General features: G+C 39.1%; 1 protein-coding gene across 4 annotated transcripts in view; it reads left to right on the top strand.

The window, feature by feature from the left end:
- Positions 1-20,953, top strand: part of LOC122081820 (phenylalanine--tRNA ligase beta subunit, cytoplasmic-like) — a 69,903-nt gene that overhangs the window by 44,600 nt on the left and 4,350 nt on the right. For all 4 annotated transcript variants that reach the window (XM_042649173.1, XM_042649158.1, XM_042649166.1 and 1 more), the window contains exons 14-15: positions 1,479-1,613; positions 12,938-13,012. In XM_042649173.1, the coding sequence (XP_042505107.1) occupies positions 1,479-1,613; positions 12,938-13,012 (210 nt within the window). The remainder of the gene's footprint in view (positions 1-1,478; positions 1,614-12,937; positions 13,013-20,953) is intronic.

Below are 20,953 nucleotides of genomic sequence, written 5' to 3'. Positions count from 1 at the left end.
GGGTGGGGGGGAGGGGGAGGTGGTGGTGGTGGTTTTGTCCTAACCTAGGCATTTAGCACAGTGGAATTTCTCAGAAAATGTTTGTACTGCATTTCAATGATTAATTGGAGATGTAATGGCCCAAGTGGAAGGGGTCAGAGAAGGGCATGGATGCTTGTGTCAACAGCAGATATGACCCAAAACAGGAGAAACGGTAGAACTGGGTCAACCCTAAGTGGTAGGGGTAATGCTTGGTGCATTTTGTACCATAGCATCTGTTGATTCACTGTGTGATGGTGGGCTGAGAGCTGGGGGTGGAAAGCGGAAATGGGAATTATGCTGGTTTTTTTGCTTGTAACTCTTGCAAAGCTGGTTTTGAGGATTGAGATTACAAAATGTAGTATATAGCCATTCCAAAACTTTAGTCCACAATGATGAAATATTTTGAGACCATGTAGTTCTTTGTCTCTCTCTCTCTCTCTCTCTCTCTCTCTCACTTCATTCTTCTTTTCCTCACGTTATCTTTTTCCTTCCCTATTTCCAAGTTTGAGTTATCTTACTATTAGGGATGATAATGGAGCAGCTTTCACCAATACCTCACCAAATTCTAATTGTCTAACTCTTAGTGAACCGTGAAGAATGCATGTTGGTCGCTAATTTTACCATGTAACACTGGCACTGATTCCAGCGGGGTAAGATGGGGAAGGTACGTGGGTTTTAAAAGTACCATACCCAACTTGTTACCCAATAAGGGTCATAGCACCTAATGCCCTATTATTTAGTGTTGACAATGGAAAGTGTATGGCTTAAACTCACCTTGTTGCTGTACCTATCTACTGGACTGAAATTTAGTGTAAATGAATTTGTAATTTAGGATTTTTGTGCTATGATGGTTTTTTATTTTTCATTCAGTTTACTCTTCTAATACTTAAATTGAAATTCTTACCCCTGATGATGATATGGCCATAGTTGTCAGGGTCACTAGGCGATCCCAAGGTTTTGGAGGGCCACTTAGGCGACAAGGCACACCTCTAGGCACCCTAGGAGTGTTAGTGATACATGTAATATAGCAATGATAATTTTATATGGTTATATGCAACATGGAAGCCATATCAATGCAAGATAATATAATTATGCTAGTATTGGCCTAATATGAGAAAACCAACACATAATAAACAAAGCATAGGATATAATACAAGCATATTCATCAAAAAACAGTGTGATAAATATAAATCAATGTAAACTCTTTAAATGTCAACAATTCGTTTTGTCGCCTTCGACCTAAGAAAGAGGCTAGACGCCTAGGCGGCGCCTTGACAAATATGGTATGACATGTTCTAAGTTCTCAGAACATCCTCATGAAATTTCGGCTGTATTTTTTTTTGTGTGTGATGCTTTCTTTTATTTCTCTCTACTTTCTTATATTTCTATCTACTTTCTTATATTTCTATAGCCTCTCTGATATTCTATTCCATGCGACTTCTTGTTTCTCCTACTAGATTGCAATGAATGGTTTCACGGAGGTGCTAACATGGATATTGTGCTCATACAAAGAAAATTTCTCCATGTTGAACCGTAAAGATGACCAATTGACAGCTTCAATCATCGCAAATCCTCGTTCAGCTGATTTTGAGGTTTGTTTACTGTTTGCTTACCTCTGTGAAATAGAGTGTGAAATTCTGATGAACTGCATTTTACTGTGGACAACTCTCATGGCGGTTTAAATCTTAATTTCAAGTGTGTATGCAATATTTGTTTCATCCCTGTGATGTACTCTCAGCTCATTGTAATTGGAGGAGCACAACTCTCATGGCTGTTTAAATATTATTTTCAAGTGTGATGTTGCAATCTTTGTTTCGTCCCTGTGATGTACTCTGAGCTCATTGTAATTGCATTCCTCCTATCCGTGTATATTGCTTCTGTCAAGGCCTGTTTCTTTGCTAGGTGTCATCAGAAAGGGTTTTGTGAGGGTTAGGTGAAGGATTGGATGTTTATCAATTGGTTCTGGGGGGTTTTGCAGGATAAATGCTTGGTTTATTGTAGAGGTCAAACTTTGTAAAGATTACCTGTTAAGTGTTCCATAGAAGACAACAAAAGGTCTACACTTGTGCAATTTTGATTCAATATGGATTTAAAAATAAAGTCCACATTCTGAGGTATTTTGTTCACCCAAGCTCTGCGGGAATTCAAGGGGCAGTATAGACATGTTATCTGTTTATTCATTTTTAGGTAGTTTCTCTTGACATTTTGTGGGACCACTAACATTGTGGAGCACTGGCTTACTGGCTAACTTTGTCAAATAAGTCCTGTTGGAGTTTTAACTGTGTGCCTTATAACCTACACAGATTTTACGCAAGTATATTGGAATTTAGTAAATCGAAATGCCATGGAAATGTGTAACTCATTGCTCAGTAGCTGTGACCAAGGATTAAAGTATCGGTATCGGTCGCTGTATCAATTGGCTATAATTAAGATACGTATCGGAGGGTATCGTATCGTATCGGAGATACGCTAAGATACGCACATAACACTTCTGCATAAAAAAATAGTTAAAAAACACTAAATATAACATATATTATGCATAAACACTAAATTGAGAGTATCGCACTAAGAATCCAAGGTTTGTAGTTGTCCTATAAATGTAAAATCCTTGTTCCAAATCTTAAAGAGAAAAATGGCTGGCAGCAACTTTGGAACAAAACCCCTCAAAAAATCGTGTTTTTCTGAAAATGACCCATTTTGACCATTATATGACCGTAGCGCACCGTATCGGTACGTATCGTACAGTATCGGTATGTATCGGTCGATACATACCGAAACGTACATTTCACCTCGATTTTATATTTTTCATAGTGTATCAGTACGTATCGGTATGTATCGTAGGATACATATTGATATGAAAGAATTTTAAAAAATCCATGTATCGTATTGGTAAGGGCCGATACAGATACGTATCGGCCAATACGGTACGATACATACCGATACTTTAAACTATGGCTGTGACTTGACATGCATTCTGTATTAGAATTATGGACGTCGACTTCTAGGCTGATGGGGAAAAAATTCTTCTTTTCCATGAAGTCATGAACACCCTAGGTGAGGGCATTTTTTACTGATTTGCGGCAGCACAGCTTGTTCTATCTTCCCTTGCTGCTGCTATCTGCATCAACTAATTTGGTTTTTGTAGCTATGCTTGTGCATTTATCATCAGAGCACATCCTATGATACACATCTAACAGTAGTGCATTGCAGAAATACTGCCTTTTTCTTCTACAGATGGAAGATAGACCACATTTTAGAGAAAGGAATAATAGCATTAGAACCTTTTTCTTATTTCTCCTCCCATCAAGACTTCAATCTACTATAATGGATCTTGAATTTCCTCATTGAAGTAGCTCATGTCATGGATGAGTGCTGTTGCAGTTTTGATCAATCTGATTGATCTGATTGGCCTGCAAGCGATGGGCCCTAGGCCCTTATGGAATGGAGGAGATCCCAATCTGGCTGCTAGATGTGGACCAGATCTAATCTCAGATCTAACTGTTGATATGGCTATATCTAATTCTGGACCTGATAATAACAAGAAATAACTAAAGATGTGAGATCGATTAATATAAGGTGGGTGAGAAAATAGACAACGAAAAGGTAGTTATCGAGTGGGGAAAAGTTAGGAGAGGATATAAGTAAAGATAAATAAGACATGATGGAAGGAAAAGAGATGTGACCTTCCCAAAACTTACGATCTGAAAACTAACCAACTCATAGAAAGGGAGAGGAGAAAAAAGGCTATTGGTTGAGGAAAAATGAGAAATCGAAGGAGAGAAAGAAGGGAATAAGAATAGGGAAAACTTTCCTAATGTGGAGGGTGAGAGAAATAATGTAAGAGAGAAAGAAGACCTACCGTGGGGAATAAAAGGGGAGAGAGCAGCTCATGAGAAAGGAGGGAGGAGAGAGAAAACACCATTGGAAATAACCAATATTCCAAGTCCAAAAATCAATTCATTCATTTACCATCAATCATGGGGGGTTGGTCACATATATATAGAGAACCCAAAACGGAAATAAACTCTACTAAGGACTCTTAGCTTTCCTTAAAGGATCTTAGTAGACTTCTACTAAAATGAATAACCTTATTAACTAAAACTATAAGACTGTTGTAACTAACCTTTCTGACTACTAGCACGGACAAACTAAAATTTTCTACTTTTGGGCTTATAAATTAAGCTCTTTACAATATTAACACTAAAAAATTAAGGCCCAACCCCAACTTATGTAATTTAACCTGGCACAAATTCAAACCGAGCCTGTATTATGTTTTGTTGATTTGTATAGATATTCTGATATCCATATCATGAATTTACTCTTTTATTAGTCTGAAGTGTTGAGCAAAACATTTTTACTTCTCTTGAATTTTTTTTTGGGGGTGTTGGGGGGGGGGTTCTGGATAAATTGTGACTTACTATTGGTCAATGCTGAACAATTTGATGTGTATTTTGGAATTTTGACCTTATCAAAGATATGTTAATTTTTGGGTGCTTGGATGTAGCTTGTTGTAAGAAAATTCATGTTGAAATTCTTACTGATTTGAGCCATGGGCCTTTCCATTGCAATCTCAGAACTATTTGGTTAAGTTCACAGCTTGGATCACTTGTCCTTTGTTTCACAAATGCTCAGCATCTGTCATTGGGGCTACTTGCAAGATTGTTCCTCTTAATAATTAAAATTTAATGAAGTCCATATTTAAACAACCAATGCCATTTGGTACATTGATTTTCTGAATAATAATTGGCAGTCTTGACAAAAGTGCACCTAGTTGTGAGACTGCTGGGCCTAGGCACAAAAGGGCAGCAGTCATAGTCCTAGGCAGCAGTCATAGTTCTCAAGGCACCAAGCGCAGAGCCTTGTAGAATGTAGACTACATGCCTAGGTGGTGGACTGGGCAACGCCTTATTGTTCCAGGTGCGCATATAACATGGTTTAGTTTAAGGCCTTTCAGGCTATGATTAAAAATATGATGATCAATCTAATAATTTAGTGTACGTCGAAGTAATATTAAGTATAAACTAAAGACGTGACATCAGACATTCACCAATCAATCGTGATCATTCAACATTCATCAAGACTAGCAGTAAGAGATCAAGGAAGTGTTCTTTTTTCCAATTACCATGATTTTTGGCTTAGTTATATTTGTTTTTCCAATTTTAACCCTTAGTTTTATTGATTTCCCAATTTTGACTCTGCATAAATATATGATAAGCTGCAATAACATGCGCAATAAAAGCATACTATCGAACATCAGCTTTTATTTTTACCCCAAAATGGTGCTCGCGTAGGTCAAAACCTGACCAAGGCGACCAGGAAAATTCATAAAAAACTAGTGAGTACAGGCCTTGCCCATTCTGAAGGTCCTTGGGGTGCAGCGTTGGTAGGTCTTGACAACAGTAGCTAGGTTTTAATATATCAGGTCGTATCATATCTGTCACGACCCACACCCAGATACAGGTAAAGGTACAACCCTCATGGCTGTGGATCAAACGATTGATAACATTTACAAAATCACACATAATAGAACTCATCAAAATCACACATAATAGAACTCATCAATTTCAAGTCTCAACAGAAATAATCAGCCATTATAAATTTCAAATAACTTTTATTGGTAGCAGTCTAAGGTATGTCCTAGTTAAATTTCAAATCTAACTGTCAGAGTTTAAATCTCAAATTTATCCCTACTACATTCATCTAAGAATACACAAAGAACAACTAATAAAGAAATCTTTGAATCGCCCTTGAACTCCGCTCCAAGCATACCTCCATCTCAATCATTTGTATTGTTAAAATAATTGGGTGGGCTTGACAGTCCAATAAGAAAGAATATAATAAGACCACAATAATAACTAACGACAATCAAAATCATAGAGGTAGAAACCAACAACTGGTAGGAATTAGGGTCAACATCCTAGTCTAAGAATCTGAAATCAAATCACGATTTGATATTCCTATCGTCAAGAATCATAAATTAATGAAGATTTTGATTTACCTAGATGTTTTGGATCAAACACGATGAAGTCTTCACACATGAAGGGGAGAAGCAACAACAATTTCCATTAATCAAATTCGTGTACAATGCTTGACCCCTTTTATAAACTAATATAGAAAATTAAAAAATAGACTTAGACACTAAAAAGGAAAGGCCTAAACCAATTCTTAACTTATAGGACACCTAAATTGACTAGGAAACTGCAATAACGAAGAGAATAAACTCAAAATAGGATTGGATTTATAGATTCTTAATCCAGTCCAACTTAAACACTTAATAACAAGTAAAATAAAGACATAAAGACTCTTACTTGACTAACCTGTATGTGTAGCCCATACCCATATTATAGGCCCATAAAAGTTGCCCATTACAAAGAAAACCATTGGAACTAAAAGTCCAACACATATATAACCCATCCCAAAGCTTATTTCTACTAAAATAAGTTTAATTGGATATTTAATCCGCTTCACCCTTCTTTATAAGATTTGAATCTCTAATCTCTCACCTACTCAAGTCACAACCACTAGGCTAACACTTTAATTATTTAATTTAAGTCATAAACAAATATAAATAAAGAATTAAAGTACACTTCAAATTTTTTTTTTTTTTGAGTACCTTATTCACCTATATGCCATCCCATATTCAGTTGCCTCTAGAATTAAATTCTACACATCATGTTTTTAAAGAAAGGATTGCAATAATTTATGAAATTACCACTGCAGTGTAAAATTACGAAAATACCCTAGGGCTGAAAACACTCTCAGGTTTCTAATTTCTGGGGCATTACAGAATCAGCTGATATGTATCGGTATCGGTGGTTATTGATATGATACATTCTGATATGACACTTAATTTTCAAAAAAAGGTTGTATCGACCGATACAGTCCAAACGGGGCTGAGACGATTCGATATGCGATCGATATGGTCCAATACAGGTAAGATGCACCTCCTTTAAACCTGCAAAACAGAAACTGTGAGTGAAATATGAAGCTGAGAGCAGCGGAAGTACTTGTAAACTTGTTTTCTCTTCGATAGAAGTTAGGAAATCATGTAACATAAAACAACTAATCTTCACAATTTCAACAAGTTCTGGGGATTTACAAACTTACGTTGTTCAAATCCTGGATCAAAATAGATTTGTGCAAAAATGCCTTTTTTTGTGCTTAATTCACTGTTTTCTTTTATATTATTTATGTATTTGTTTATTATTATTATTTTTTTGTTATGCATCACTAGATTAGGTAAAAACAACCCAAATCCTTGCATGAAGCTGATATATATTTACATATTGTATAATAAAGTGTTTTATGCTTAAAAAATGTATTTTATATGTATCATAAACACATGCATGCATATCTTTAACGTATCTTGTGTCTCTCTTCCATGGTTTAAAGTATTGGTGTGTATCGTACCGTATTGGCCAATGCGTATTGGTATCGGTCAGCAACAATGCGATACTCACCGATATGATACTTGTGTTTTAAAAAAGTTCTATGTATCAAAGTGTATCGTACAATATGCTCCAATACTAATTGATACATAACGATACTCTCGATACATACAATTGAGCCCGAATCAATTGAATTACATGCGGATCGGTTCGTATTGAACCATATTGAACTAATACTCATCGATACTCATCGATGCTCACCGATACTCACCGATACTTATGGTACGTATCTACAGAACCCATTTCACTTTCCAAACAGAGCTTATTCTTCTCACTGACACTCTTTAAGTTTCCAAAATTTGAAGCACGACTGCATTTTTACCCAACATTTTTCAAAATGTTGATTTACCATTCTTTCATATCCTCCTTGTCATGAATTATGGCATCCTCATGTTGATCATCTCCTCCACTTTACATTTGCAGAGTCCTTGCAGCCAGATAAGTGTCTTCCGTTTGATTTCTCTATTCCATTTAATTCTTAATTTCTATAAGAATCATCACAACTAGTGTCATCATTTCCATTTAATGTTGTTTGTCCTTGCGACAAACCAAGTTTGTTGATCCTTCCACAAAATTGAACGTTGTATCTCATGTCATGATCGCTCAGTTTACTGCTATCCTTTTTGCAGTGTTCTATTAGTAATTTTTATAAGAAGCTAGATGGCAAGATCAAGCAATTAAGTTTGTTTCACTTCTTTTTGTGTTATGCTTGAGTAGATTTTGGTGGAACAAACTAAAACATTGCATCAAACATGAATTATTGCATCAATTTTTTTGGCTACATTTTAAAATTTCTTAGAAAGTCAACAATAGACCATTACTACATGTAAGAAACCTCATCCTTTTGAACAATTTCAATTGAACACACTTCTCTCAGTGCGGTGTTCTCCATTTTAGTGTTTATGCATGACACATGTTATATATCGCTCTTTTTTTTTTCCAAGTCTATAAAAATGTGTTTCTTGTCTATTTATGTGAATATCTTTAGGTATCTTAGCGTATCTCTGATATGATACCCTCCGATACGTATCGTAAATTTAGCCAACCGATACCGATACTTTAATCCTTGCTCTCATCTATATGATGCGATGTCTTTTAAAATCACACCTCTGATATGATACCTGATACCGATACTAAATCCTGGTCAAAGGCAGAAATAGGGAAAAAGCACTGTTATTGAGTCACAATGCTTTTGTGCTTAGGTGCAACTTTGCAAGCCTAATGTGAAGCTCAAAGCCCATGATGTGTAAACACTGATATTGTATACAAATATTAACGTTTGTAACAGAAAGAGCTGTCTTTTGCAAATAGTTTAGGAATGGTTGTTATGGTATGATTGGAGCTTGAAGGGTTTCCTTACATTCAACTTATGTAGTTGTAAGATTAAAAGTTCAAACTCATTGGCAGAGCATTTGCTATGCTCACCTCTCTCTCTGTTGCTTCTTCTTCTTCGATATACCTGCATGCCGTGGAACTGAGCTAACATTATGAGCTGCTCAATCTGTTTTGTCTCTCCCCTTTTCCCTCCCACCCTAAACTCTATTTCTTCTTGATTAATTTGAGCAGCCACAATCAGAGTTTTTTCTGTCAGTTTGATCCCCTCCCTTTCCCCACCCCCCCTTCCCCCCCTAGAGGCTATAGTTCTGCCCTGCTCACCTGATAAGTATTGCTGCTCTAATAATGCAACTTGAGTGAGCCTTGGTTAGGTTAATGTGCATGCAAGTCAAGAGTATTGGCCAAAAGACTTCATGTGGTGTTGTATATTTATTTAGTCTAGTGTTCATGATTACCCAAATAAAAGAGAAAATTCACAGTTCTGTTGTTTTGAGTCTGAATATTATGAAATTTTGAAGCAATTAGTATTTTCCTTTGTGCTTATGTTTAACGAATTCACAGTATCACTTCAGGTGCCCTTTGCACTTTAAGAACATTGTTTGGTTGTTAGTACTTGCTCTGGCAATTGTTGGCAGTTCTGAAATTTAAAAATGTTTTGACTTTAAGACTCCATTTTTCCATTGTTTGCTACAGTTAATTAGTACTAGTTCAGACACCGATTTATGGCTTTCTAAATTCTCTCTTCATGAGGAATGCAAACCTGGCTGAGAATGTTGCACTTTTTGAAGGACTCAAGGCATCTAGAGGCTTGCCCTTTGACTAGAAAAAAGGTGACTAGTTGGGATTTTAGTCAAGGTCAAGGAAGTCTTGAGGCTACTTGGGTAGCTGTTTGTCTTTCCTTTAGAGCTTTCCCTGTTGGAGGGATTGTTTTATTTTGAGCCATGGCTTCCTGCTTTTAGTATGGGTTTCATTCCCCTATCTTGGTTCCCTCTTTAGGGCTTGTATCCTCCCTCCCTTTTTTCTTCTCCTTCTTCCCTTGGGGCATTTTGTGCCTTTAAGGGTTTGTATTTCCCCCTCCCCTTTTTTCCTTCCTTCGGTATTGAATTATTTATTCACAAAAAAAAAAAGTATTGGTATCGGTCGCCGTATCGGTCGGCCAAAATTAAGATACGTATCGGATGATACACACATAAATGGATAGGAAACACTTTTACATAAAAAAAAATATTTAAAAAAACTATATGTAACATGTATTATGCATAAATACTAAATTGAGAGTATCGCACTGAGATCCAAGGTTTGTAGTTGTTTATGGGTGTAAAATTCTTGTTCCCAACCTCAATTTCCACTTTATATAGAGAGAAAAATGGCTGGCAGTAACTTTGGAACAAAACCTATCATGACCCAAACCTAGATACAGGTAAGGGTACAACCCTCGCAGGCAATGATCAAATGATCCAAAATATTCACAAAAATCAGGCATATGAGAACTCATAACAATTCAAGTGTCAACAAAATAAAACAATTCAAAGATAAAATATCCCAAAATCATACCTACTGGTGGCAATCTAAGGTGTGATCCAAAAAAAAAAAAAAAACACTTTGTCAGAGTTTCAATGAAACAACCTATTGCAATCATCTACTATATAAAAATAAACTAATAGAAAGCTTCAGGTCGCCCTTGAAATCCGCTCCAAGCATATCTTCATCTCAATAATCTGTGATGTTAAAATAATGGATTAAGCCAACAACTTAGTAAGAGAAAATATTAAGAATACATCACAAGGCAAACAATCAACTAGAAACAACGGTTAAAACAAATAGTTTTAGTTTCTCAAACCACACTTTTAATAAAACACGATCATTTAAAAATTTCTATTTTTTATCACACTTTAGCTGGCACTGAAGGAAATAAGCGACCACCACCCATAATACATGAGGAAAACATGGCCCCCACAATCACACTGTCGTCACCATTCTGTGACTAAATATGCACCACTGTGCACAATGGGTATAAGTCCCGTGGCTCAACGGGACACCCCTCTTTGGTTTGGTAAGAAGTAGTCTATTTACCCTCACACACTTTCTCTTTTCACACTTTTACAAAATCACCGTTCATAAAATCAATTTCTTTAAAAACACAAACATAGGTAAAATCTCCACAGAAGAATCAACATCAATATACATCACACTAATGGTTACCTTCATCAAATATCAATTACTCCTATAAACATATGTCACAGATAAACACAATTTAAAAAGTATAAGTCATCACATATCAACGACACAGGCACACCAAACATCATACAATCAACCCAAACACTTGTGGTGTAATCCCACTATAATCCACTTACTTCCGTTTGTAAAAGTGTTACCTCCCCTTTGAGTCCCAAGTGTCCAGGAGGTCTCAATCTAAAATTAGTAATAGCCTATGTTAATTATTATCTCGCCCAAGATTTGGGTCCCATAAAGAATATTATTGTGGTCCCTATGAATTGAATCCTAAGCCTTGATACGAAATAATATTAGATTTGGGTCATACGGTTTGGGTCCCAAGAGAAACCCTAATGGTTTCCAAGAAAACCCTAACCATAAAACAAAATCCTAAAAACAATTTGGGTCCCAAAAACCTTAAGTATTGGGTCATAAGTAATTTGGGTCCTATATTGGGTACCAAAAAGAATATTAGATTTGATCCAGGTAAAGGAAACAAAACCATAATAACAATTGATTTGGGTCCAATATTGGGTCCCAAAAGAATATTCATATGAAGAAACCAACATCTGCAACTTAGGATAAGATCCATATTGGATCACAAAAGAAGAACCAGTAGAACCAACAATTTAAACTAAGGATAAGAGGAAGCTTCATTACCTGGAGTGAGCAGAAAAATAGAGAAGTAGGCACCAAAATCCCCTTCCTCTCCCTTTCTTTCTTTCTCACGATTTTGCTTTCTTCCCTTCTTTTATTTATTTTTTCTTTCTTTTTTATAGCCCACCCCCTTTCTCCATGTCTCTCTTTTCCCCCTCTCACGTCTCTCTTGCTCTCTTCCCCCTTTCTCGGCGTCTCTCTTTTCTCCCTCTTTCACGTCTCTCTCTCCTCTCTTTTCCTCCTCTCTCACATCTCTCTCTTCCCTTCCCCCTCTTCTCTCTCTCCCACTCCCACGGTTCTCTAAAAGGGGTGGGGTCCACGATTTGTAAATAAAAGAAAAGAAATCAGTTAAATAAAACCCCCCCTTTACTTACTACTTACAAGACTCGAACCTAGGACCTCTAGATAGTCAACGTACTAACCGCTAGACTAACTCATTAAGTCATTGAATAAATCCTAATTTTAAATATTTAAGTGAGTTTAGAAAATAACATAAAAAGATATATATTCTAAGATTCCAAAATTTGGGGTATTATAAAACCCCCTCTCAACAAATCGTGTTTTGCTGAAAAATGACCCATATTGGCAATTATATGACTGTAGCGCACCATATCGATACATACCATACCGTATCGATATGTATTGGTCGATACATACTGAAACGTACATTTCACCTCGATTTTTAATTTCCAAAGAGTATCAGTGCGTATTGATAGCATATCGGTATGTATCACATACGATACATGTCGATACAAATGCATTTTAAAATTTCCATGTAGCCTATCTGTAAGGGCCAATACCAATACATATCAGCCAATACGGTACGATATGTACCGATACTTTAATCCATGGTTGAGGTAGCATCCACTGCTACCCTTCCCATGTAACCTCAGAAATCAGTGATATGTGCTCTCATTTGAACACATCATGGTTTGAATCCAAGCAAGACTATGAGCAAATGAGCAGATGTGTAGTGCGGATTGACATACCTATATAGATTTTTCTTTCCCTTCATACCATTTCTATTGTTTCTTGCTTCCTTTCATGGGGCAGTGACCTTTTCTGATATCCTTTTGTAACTCTAATAGTACATGTTAAGTTTTTGTTTCTTTTTAAAGAAAGCGTTTATCTCGAAAGTATATGTTAGTTGAAATATTGGATGAAGAATTGGTTGATGACTGTAAGCATGGTTATTTGTTTGTTTAAGGATTGCTCCATGTATTATAAGTATGGTACCTTTGCTAAGTCTTGGTTTTCTGCAGATGTCTCGAACTAGTCTCATGCCAGGCATATTGAAAACTGTTGGGCACAACAAAGACCATCCCAAACCCATAAAGGTACTTTATAAGATGCAGAATTCCGTTGCTTGTTCTCCACCCTTACTTTCTATTTTTCTACATGTTACAAGATCTGATTTGCTTGCTATTTCTGTCATCAGTTACTAAATCTACTCTATGTTTCTATTTTGGGTTCTAGTTGCTATTTCTAATAGTTACTGATATGAACTTTCTATTTCTGCTACTTGCTACTTTAGTAACTCCTCGATATTTCTGATTTTTACTTTCTAAATTATGGTTTCTATTTGCTGTTTTCTATTGGTTTCTAAATCTGAGTTCCTATTCTGGCTATCTGTTATTTTTTTCGACTACCATATATCTTCAAATCTCACTATTAGATCAACACAAGATCTTACAAACTTGTTCTCCTTGACAAATAGACTATTCAACCATAATTTCATGTATATTTGAGTTTTCTCTATACCTGTGATTCTGTCCCAAGCTGATCTCCCACTGGACTTCACTGGTTCGAGATTAGCACTACATTAGTTAGCGAACGTGCATGAAGAATTTTTTAGGAGCATTTGATGGTTCAACAGGTTCCAACAATTCTTGTTTTACACAAGAACAAAAAGAATATCCAACTATTTTCTTCATGGGCAACATACATTTATTTGTATCAAATCCCACATCCAAGACTCAAAATAAAGTCCTCCTAAGCCCAGTTGGGAAATTCTTACTTGCATTGCTCAGGATGTTGTTAGGAAAAGAAAAAAAAAGAGAGTCAACACTGGACCCCTCTAATAACACAACAACTCAGCCTTATCCGGTTATACCAACTAAATGGGGCTGACCATGGATTTTTGTCCTCAAATCAACTCTATTCAAGGTTATACTTGATACAAAGCCTAAACTATGCATGCCTTTCCTCACCACTTCTCCTAGGGTCATTTTATGTCTACCCTTGGCTCTTCTAGTTCCTTTAATCTGAATCAAATCACTCCTCAATACTGGAGCATCCAAAGACCTTCGTTGAACATGGTTGTGCCACCTCAAATGACTCTCATAGCTTATCATGTATTGGAGCTACTCTCGAACCAACTCTAATATGATCATTCGTATTTTATCCTCCTTAGTTTTGCCACACATCTATCTTAACATCCTCATATCCGCTACACTAAGTTTTTCTACATGATGCTTCTTAATTGTCCAACATTCCGCACCATACATCATAGCTGATTGTATGACTATCTTATAAGATTTTCCTTTAAGTTTTAAAGGAATACGTCGATCACACAACACTCCGACGCCCTTTCTATATCGTTAAGTCCTCTCTGACCAAACAATGGAAACTCCATGGCACCCTCTCCACCTTTCTCCTTCATAACGGCCTGTTCATCTTCAACTTCTCTGCTGATGAAGATAGGGTCATTACCCTGGAGGGTGGCCCTTGGTTTGTTGGTAGAAAACTCATCTATCTTCGTCCCTCAGACCAATACACCACTCACCAAGATCGTTCTCCAAACCATCCCTATCTGGGCTTCCCTCCCTTGACTTCCACTCTGTTTTTGGTGTCCCAAAGGGTTAAGTATTGTTGGGTCTCTCGTCAGTAAACCTCTCTTTTTGAATCCCAGAACCAAAGTCATGGACATATTAGCATACACCAGGATCTGCATAGAGGTTTCGGCTGAGCAATTGCTCCCCTCTTTGGTAACCATCTCTGATGGAGAAGGCTTCACCTTCACTCAAGAAGTCAAATATGATAGGGTTCCTCTGTAGTGTATACTATCTGCAAAATTTTGGGCATAATACAGCTTCGTATGAAAAAAAAAAAAATGAAAACCAAAGAAAAGGAAAAGATCCTCTTGCGGATGACCCTATTCATGGTGAAGCCTCTTCCTCTAGTGATGATGATGCCTCCCTTTAGCATCGTGGTCGGAATTCTGCTCGTTGGAAACCTAGAAGAAAAAGAAGCTTAATGGCCGAGCCAAATTTTGCTGACGACAGACCCACTTCCTTGGACCCTTTGGACCATTGGTGGCTGCTGTCTAGTTAGAACCGGTTCTCCAACTTTTTGGACCTGTCAGGGACTGATGTTGATGAAGACGTCTTCTGATCTTGCTCTCCATCTCGTCGGTCAGCTCGAGCCTCCGAGACCCTGCCCTCTTCTTTTGCTGATGCCTCCTACTCCTGGCCTCCTCTTTGCAATCCCATTGCCATTTTCAGTTTTGGTGCAAACGATGTTGCCCCCCCCCCCACTTTTTGAAATCCTTATCCCCCTTGTGGCCCCCACCTCACTGTCCACCATAGTTGTCAAGGCATCACCAAGGCATCCAGGCGGTTTGCTTGGGGCCTAGCTGACATTCGCCTTATTGCACTGCATACCGCCTTGTGTTTTGACACTTATTTACTTAAGATATTATTCATAAATAAGAAAATACCCCCTATTTGAATCCAATAAAAATAGTTTAAAAATCAAATTCCAAAAGGATAAAAAGTTAACCCCCCAGCCCAAGAAGAAAAACTGGATTTTGGTTATAGGGGCGATTTTCAACTTTTAAATGCTGGAGTTTTTCTCAATTATGAAATTTTTTAAAATTCTATCATGTTAAAACATTGCTAAAAACCAAAAGTCCGGTAAAATAATTTTTTGTTTTGATATCCATAAAATTATTTTCATTCAGGCGATTTTAATAGCATTCGCGCACTTAAAAATAAGTTTGACCGGAGCATAACTTTGTCATTACAACTTAGATTTAAGTAATCTTAGACTTGTTGGAAAGTTGGTTTTATATTATAACTGATATAAAAAGTCTCATGTAAAAATAATATCATTTGACCAGTCAAACTTGTTATAGAACCAGAGCATTTCTCTAAATTTTGATTTTTTGTAACTTAATATGACTTAATGTTAATTTTTTATAATTTAATATGGCTAAATGTTGATTTTTAATGACTTAATGTTGCTTAATGTTGATTTTTTATGATACAAGGTATATATAGCTTACTAAATAATGTTAGAAAATAGAAAAAATAAAAAATAACAATTGGTCGCCTTGTTCACCTCAAGGCGTGCGCCTTCTCGCTTAAGCACTTAGACAACCCTCCACCGCCTTGGTTCGCCTTGGCGCCGTGACAACTATGCTGTCCACCGACACAAACCTTCTTCACCTTTCTTCTCTGAACACTCCCTTATTCTCAACCCATTCTTCTTCTGAGCCCGGGCCCAACCATCTCTGCGTTCAGCCTCCCCCCCTCATTGAGCCTGAGACCCCTCTTCTTAGGCCTTGACGTAACCATGTCCTTTGTAGACCTCTTCCTCTCAGGCCTAGGCCTGGGCCTACTACCTCAAACCTACCTCTTCTCCCCCATGACCCATCTCGCCTCCTGGGTTGTCTCCCAAACTCGACGCGCCCGTCTTCCTTATCTGACAACACTTTGCATCCCCTCCTTTGCCCTCTCCCCCCTGAAAACCATTTACTTCATCTCCATATTATCGATTCTCCCTCCACCCTCTGTCTTCGTCGACCTCTAGAGGCGACTCCCCCACCCCTGTTCCGCCGTCTACTCCCACCTCTGACCATAGTTCTGCTTCTTTTGCAGGCCTCAACACTCTGATTGGTTCTGCCTCTCTCCAATTGCCTTAGGCCCTTTTTGAGGACTTAGAGATCTCAAGCAGCTTCACAGTTGCCCCTGCCTTCTCCAACGTCAACTTTGCAGTTCCTTGCCGTCTGTTTTGTGAAACCTTAGAAGGTTCTACCTCGCTTCTCCGGTCCACTCAAGCCCTTATTGAGCAAATAGAGATTGAAATTAGTCCCCTACATCGAACAATCCCCTCTTCAGCAATATAGCAACTCCCGTATCCTCCCTCAATCCACCTAGGCTCCCTGCTTAGCCACCTCACCTTGGAAGGTGCTCCATCAAATCTCTGGTCTGCTCAGGCCCATTATGAGTCTAGTTTGGATGCCCCCTGTATCCCCTCTACCATCGTTACCCATCCCACTGGCCCATCCCTCTTTGGCCAAACTACCTCTGATACAGACACTCTGTTTGTGACTGTTGACCCCTTAGCCCATCCCAATCTACTCCTTAGCCCCTTGTGGGCCACTGCAGAACCCCTAAGCTCTCCTCCTCTGTTATCTCCCTCCACCACCAAGATGAAACTTAGACCCACCAGATCCTCCTCCCTTCTAAAGGCTTTGAATACTCCCTTAAAATCCATCCTCAACTCCCCCTCTAGCTTCTCCTCTTAAGGAATACCGACGAAGGCATAATTCTAAAACTATATTGAAGCATTACAAATCTAGTCCTCCTCCAAGCATTCGATGCCCCCCTTCCCACCCCTCCAAATCATCCCTTGGAGTATTTGGAATGTTCGAGGTCTGAACTCTTCGGCTAAGCATACCTCTATTCGCTCGCACATTAAATCTTCCAAATCTGCCTTGTGCTGCCTTCTAGAGACTTGAGTTTTGGAGCCCAACGCCTCCCTCATTGCTGCTTCTATAGCTCCCTTGTGGTCCTTTCTATCCAACTATTGCTGCTGCCCAAGTGGTTGGATTTGGATTTTGTGGAACCCTCTCCTGATTAACCTTGCAGTCATCTCCTCTGGTCCATTGCCCCTAATATTGGCCTTCTTTTGTGGGGCCTGGGTGGAGACTTCAATGTGGTTAGAGCCAGCCATGCAAAGGTTGGAGGTGAGCCCATTAACATATCCTCTGTTGACGCCTTCATTGATTGTATTAATAATATAGCCAGGAATGACTTGAGATGGTTTGGAGCCAAGTTTACCTGGCAAAACCATCGACTTGGCTCGGCCAGTATTGCTTGCAAATTTGATAGAGTCCTTATCAATGAGGCTTGGCTGGATTCTTTTCCTTCTTCCCGTGCCATTTTTTTTTTCATCTCTCTAGCATCTCTGACCACTCCCCAATCTTCCTTTTAGTCCACCCATCCATCTCCTTGGGCCCTAAACCTTTCGAGTTCTTTGACATGTGGTCTCTTCATCAGGATTTCATCCCCATTGTTCGGGAAGCTTGGCCAATCCAAGCCTTCTCGTCTCCCCTTATTGCTTTTGCCAGGAGGCTTAGAAATGTGAAATCGGCCCTTAAGCAATGGAACCACACTAATGGAAATATATCATCCCGAGTTTCCATTTGTCGGGATAAGCTTCATCTCATCCAATCAAGACTTCAAAGTGATCTCCAAAATGTTTCCTTCGTTGAGGAAGAGAAATCTCTCTCTTCTAAGCTCTCCTCTCTCCTTTCCCAAAAGGAAAGTTTCCTTAGGCAGAATTCTAGGATCAAATGGCTTGAGCTGGGAGACTCAAACACCTCTTATTTTCACCGATCCCTCAAAGGTAGAACAAATGCTAACTTCATCTCCAAACTTACTGCCAGCGATGGTTCCACCATCCTTAATCTTGAAGACATTGAATTTGAAGCTGCCTCCTTTCATGATCTCCTTCACCCTACTACTCCACATCCCAACCCTCCTATCTTCATTGACCTCCTCAATAAATTTGTCCCCTCCCACCTCCTTCCCTCCCTTCAAGCCATTCCCTTTGACGAGGAAATATTGTCTGTTGTCCTTTCCCATAAGGCAAATAAGCCTCGGGGCCAAATGGCTTCAGTCTGGGTTTCTTCTCTTGTTGTGGCATATCATCAAACTTGACCTCATCACTGCTATCAAGAATTTCTTCCTAAATCCCAGTCAAGTCAAAGGGATCAATCACACCTTCCTCTGTCTTATCCCTAAGAAAGAGGGAGTCGATATTATGGCTGATTTCAGGCCAATCTCTTTGTGCAACCTCATCTATAAAGTCATTGCCAAAATCCTTGCCAATAGAATTCAGCTGGTCATTGATTCCCTTGTTAGTCCAAATCAATCAGCCTTTATTGTTGGTAGAAGCATTGTTGACAACATCATCCTTTGCCATGAGATCATTTGCTAATTTGATAGAAAATCTCACCCCACTCTGCTTTGCCCAAAATTGACATTCACAAAGCTTTTGACTCCATAAGATGGGATTTCATCTCCAAAGTCCTACTTCAAATGTCTTTTCCCTCATTGTTCGTCCATTGGATCTACTCCTACATATCTTCCCCCTCTTTCTCTATCCTCATTAATGGTAGCCCTGCCGGGTACTTGCCCTCCACTATCAGTATTAGGCAAGGTTGCCCCTTATCCCCTTTCCTTTTCTCCCTCAGCCTCTAGTTCCTCTCTTTTTAGATTCAATCCTCTATTGATCTCCATCTTGTCGCTCCAATTCCCAAATGCAAATACTTGATGCTCACGCACCTTGCCTTTGGGGACGATCTCATGATCCTCTCTAAGGCCGACCCCTCTTCCTTATCCTCCATCATGTCCTCACTCCATCTCTTTGAGCACCTCTCCGGTCTTCACATCAATCTCCTCAAATCTAATCTCTTTCTCTCCAGTGTATCTGCTTCTTGCAAGGCAAATCTCCTTCTTATCACTAGTTTCACCTTGGGATCTCTCCCCATTAAATATCTTGGCTCTTCTCTTCATCTCTTCCAGGCTTACTGATCACCACTGTTCCCCCCTGTTGGACCTTAAGAAGGAGCTTCGCTCTAGAAGGGCATGCTTCTCTTTTATGCTAGTCGCCTCATCCTCATCCGATCAGTCCTTCAATCCATGTATATCTAATGGTCGAGCATCTTCCCTCGCCCGTCTGCCATCTCCGAATCCATTGAGCATCTCCTTTGTTCCTTTCTGTGGAAAGGATTTGACACTGCCAAATTTCTCCACCCTCTTTCCTGGGACAAAATTTGCTGGCCAAAAGCTGAAGGAGGTATTGGTCTTCGAAGCATTAAAGATGTTAACTCTGTTGGGATTCTCAAACTTATTTGGAAAATTACCTCTAAGCACAACAATATCTGGGTATCTTGGGACTACTCTCATCTCCTTAAGAATGACTCTCTGTGGATTGCTTCCATCCCCTCTGATCCGTCTTAGATCTGGAGGAACATCCTCTCCCTCAGGCCCATTGTGCTTGGAGCCATTACCCACTCTGTTGGGGACGGAACCTCCACCTCCCTTTAGCTTGATCCCTGGCACCCTTCGGGCATCCTCCTTCCTCAATTCTTTCCCAGAACTATTTACTCCTCTGGCCTTGGTAGATCCGCCAATGTGCCTTCCATCATCTCCCATTGTCTTTGGACCCCTCCCTCAATTCCTCTCCGCTTTGATCTCTGCTCTTCCTTTCCCCCATTTTTCTTGGTCACTACTGTAGATGTGATAAGATCATCTGGTCCTCGTCCCCCTTGGGACTGTTCTCCTTTGCCTCTGCTTGGGATTTCTCTCTCAAAGGACCCTCTCATCCCTTGGAGAAACATCATTTGGTTCAAATGTCATATCCCTCTCCACAACTTTACTACATGGAGAGCCCTCTCCAACTGCCTTCCTACACAATCCTTCCTTATCTACCGGCATATTCAGGTCCCCCATTCCTACTGTTTCTATTGGAATGGCACCAAAGATGTAGATCATCTCTTATTTTCTTGCCCCTTCTCCACTATTTGGAAAAGAGTCCTCTCTTCCTATTGGCCTTCCAACAAGTGTATCCTCCCCCCTGAATAGATAATGGATCTGGCTAGACATGACCTTTGATGGATCTTCCATATGTGATATAGTGGGAAAACGGGCCTTTTGTGCTTCTATAAACCCTATCTGGATGGAGCGGAATCTGCGTAGGTGGACTTCCAATTCTTGTTCATTCGACATGATTTGGAAAGCTATCTACTTTGATGTTAGCTCCAAACTTGGTTTCATTCGTCATTGTACTATCTGCGACTCCCCAAGGAATAGGCTCACTGTTGTCTCCTGTGGGCTTCTTATTTCCATTTTATCCCCTCCCCGTTGATGTATCATTGTATTAGTGTTGTTGGTGACTTGGTGTTGTAGGTCCCTGGACCTCTCTTTGATTTTCTTCTTTGTTTGCCCTCGGTCTTGCTGGCTGCCACTGTTTGGTTAGGCTTGTTC

The sequence above is a fragment of the Macadamia integrifolia genome, chromosome 1 (assembly GCF_013358625.1).
Source record: "Macadamia integrifolia cultivar HAES 741 chromosome 1, SCU_Mint_v3, whole genome shotgun sequence".
NCBI lineage: Eukaryota > Viridiplantae > Streptophyta > Magnoliopsida > Proteales > Proteaceae > Macadamia > Macadamia integrifolia.
This window is presented reverse-complemented; position numbering and strand designations above follow the sequence as displayed.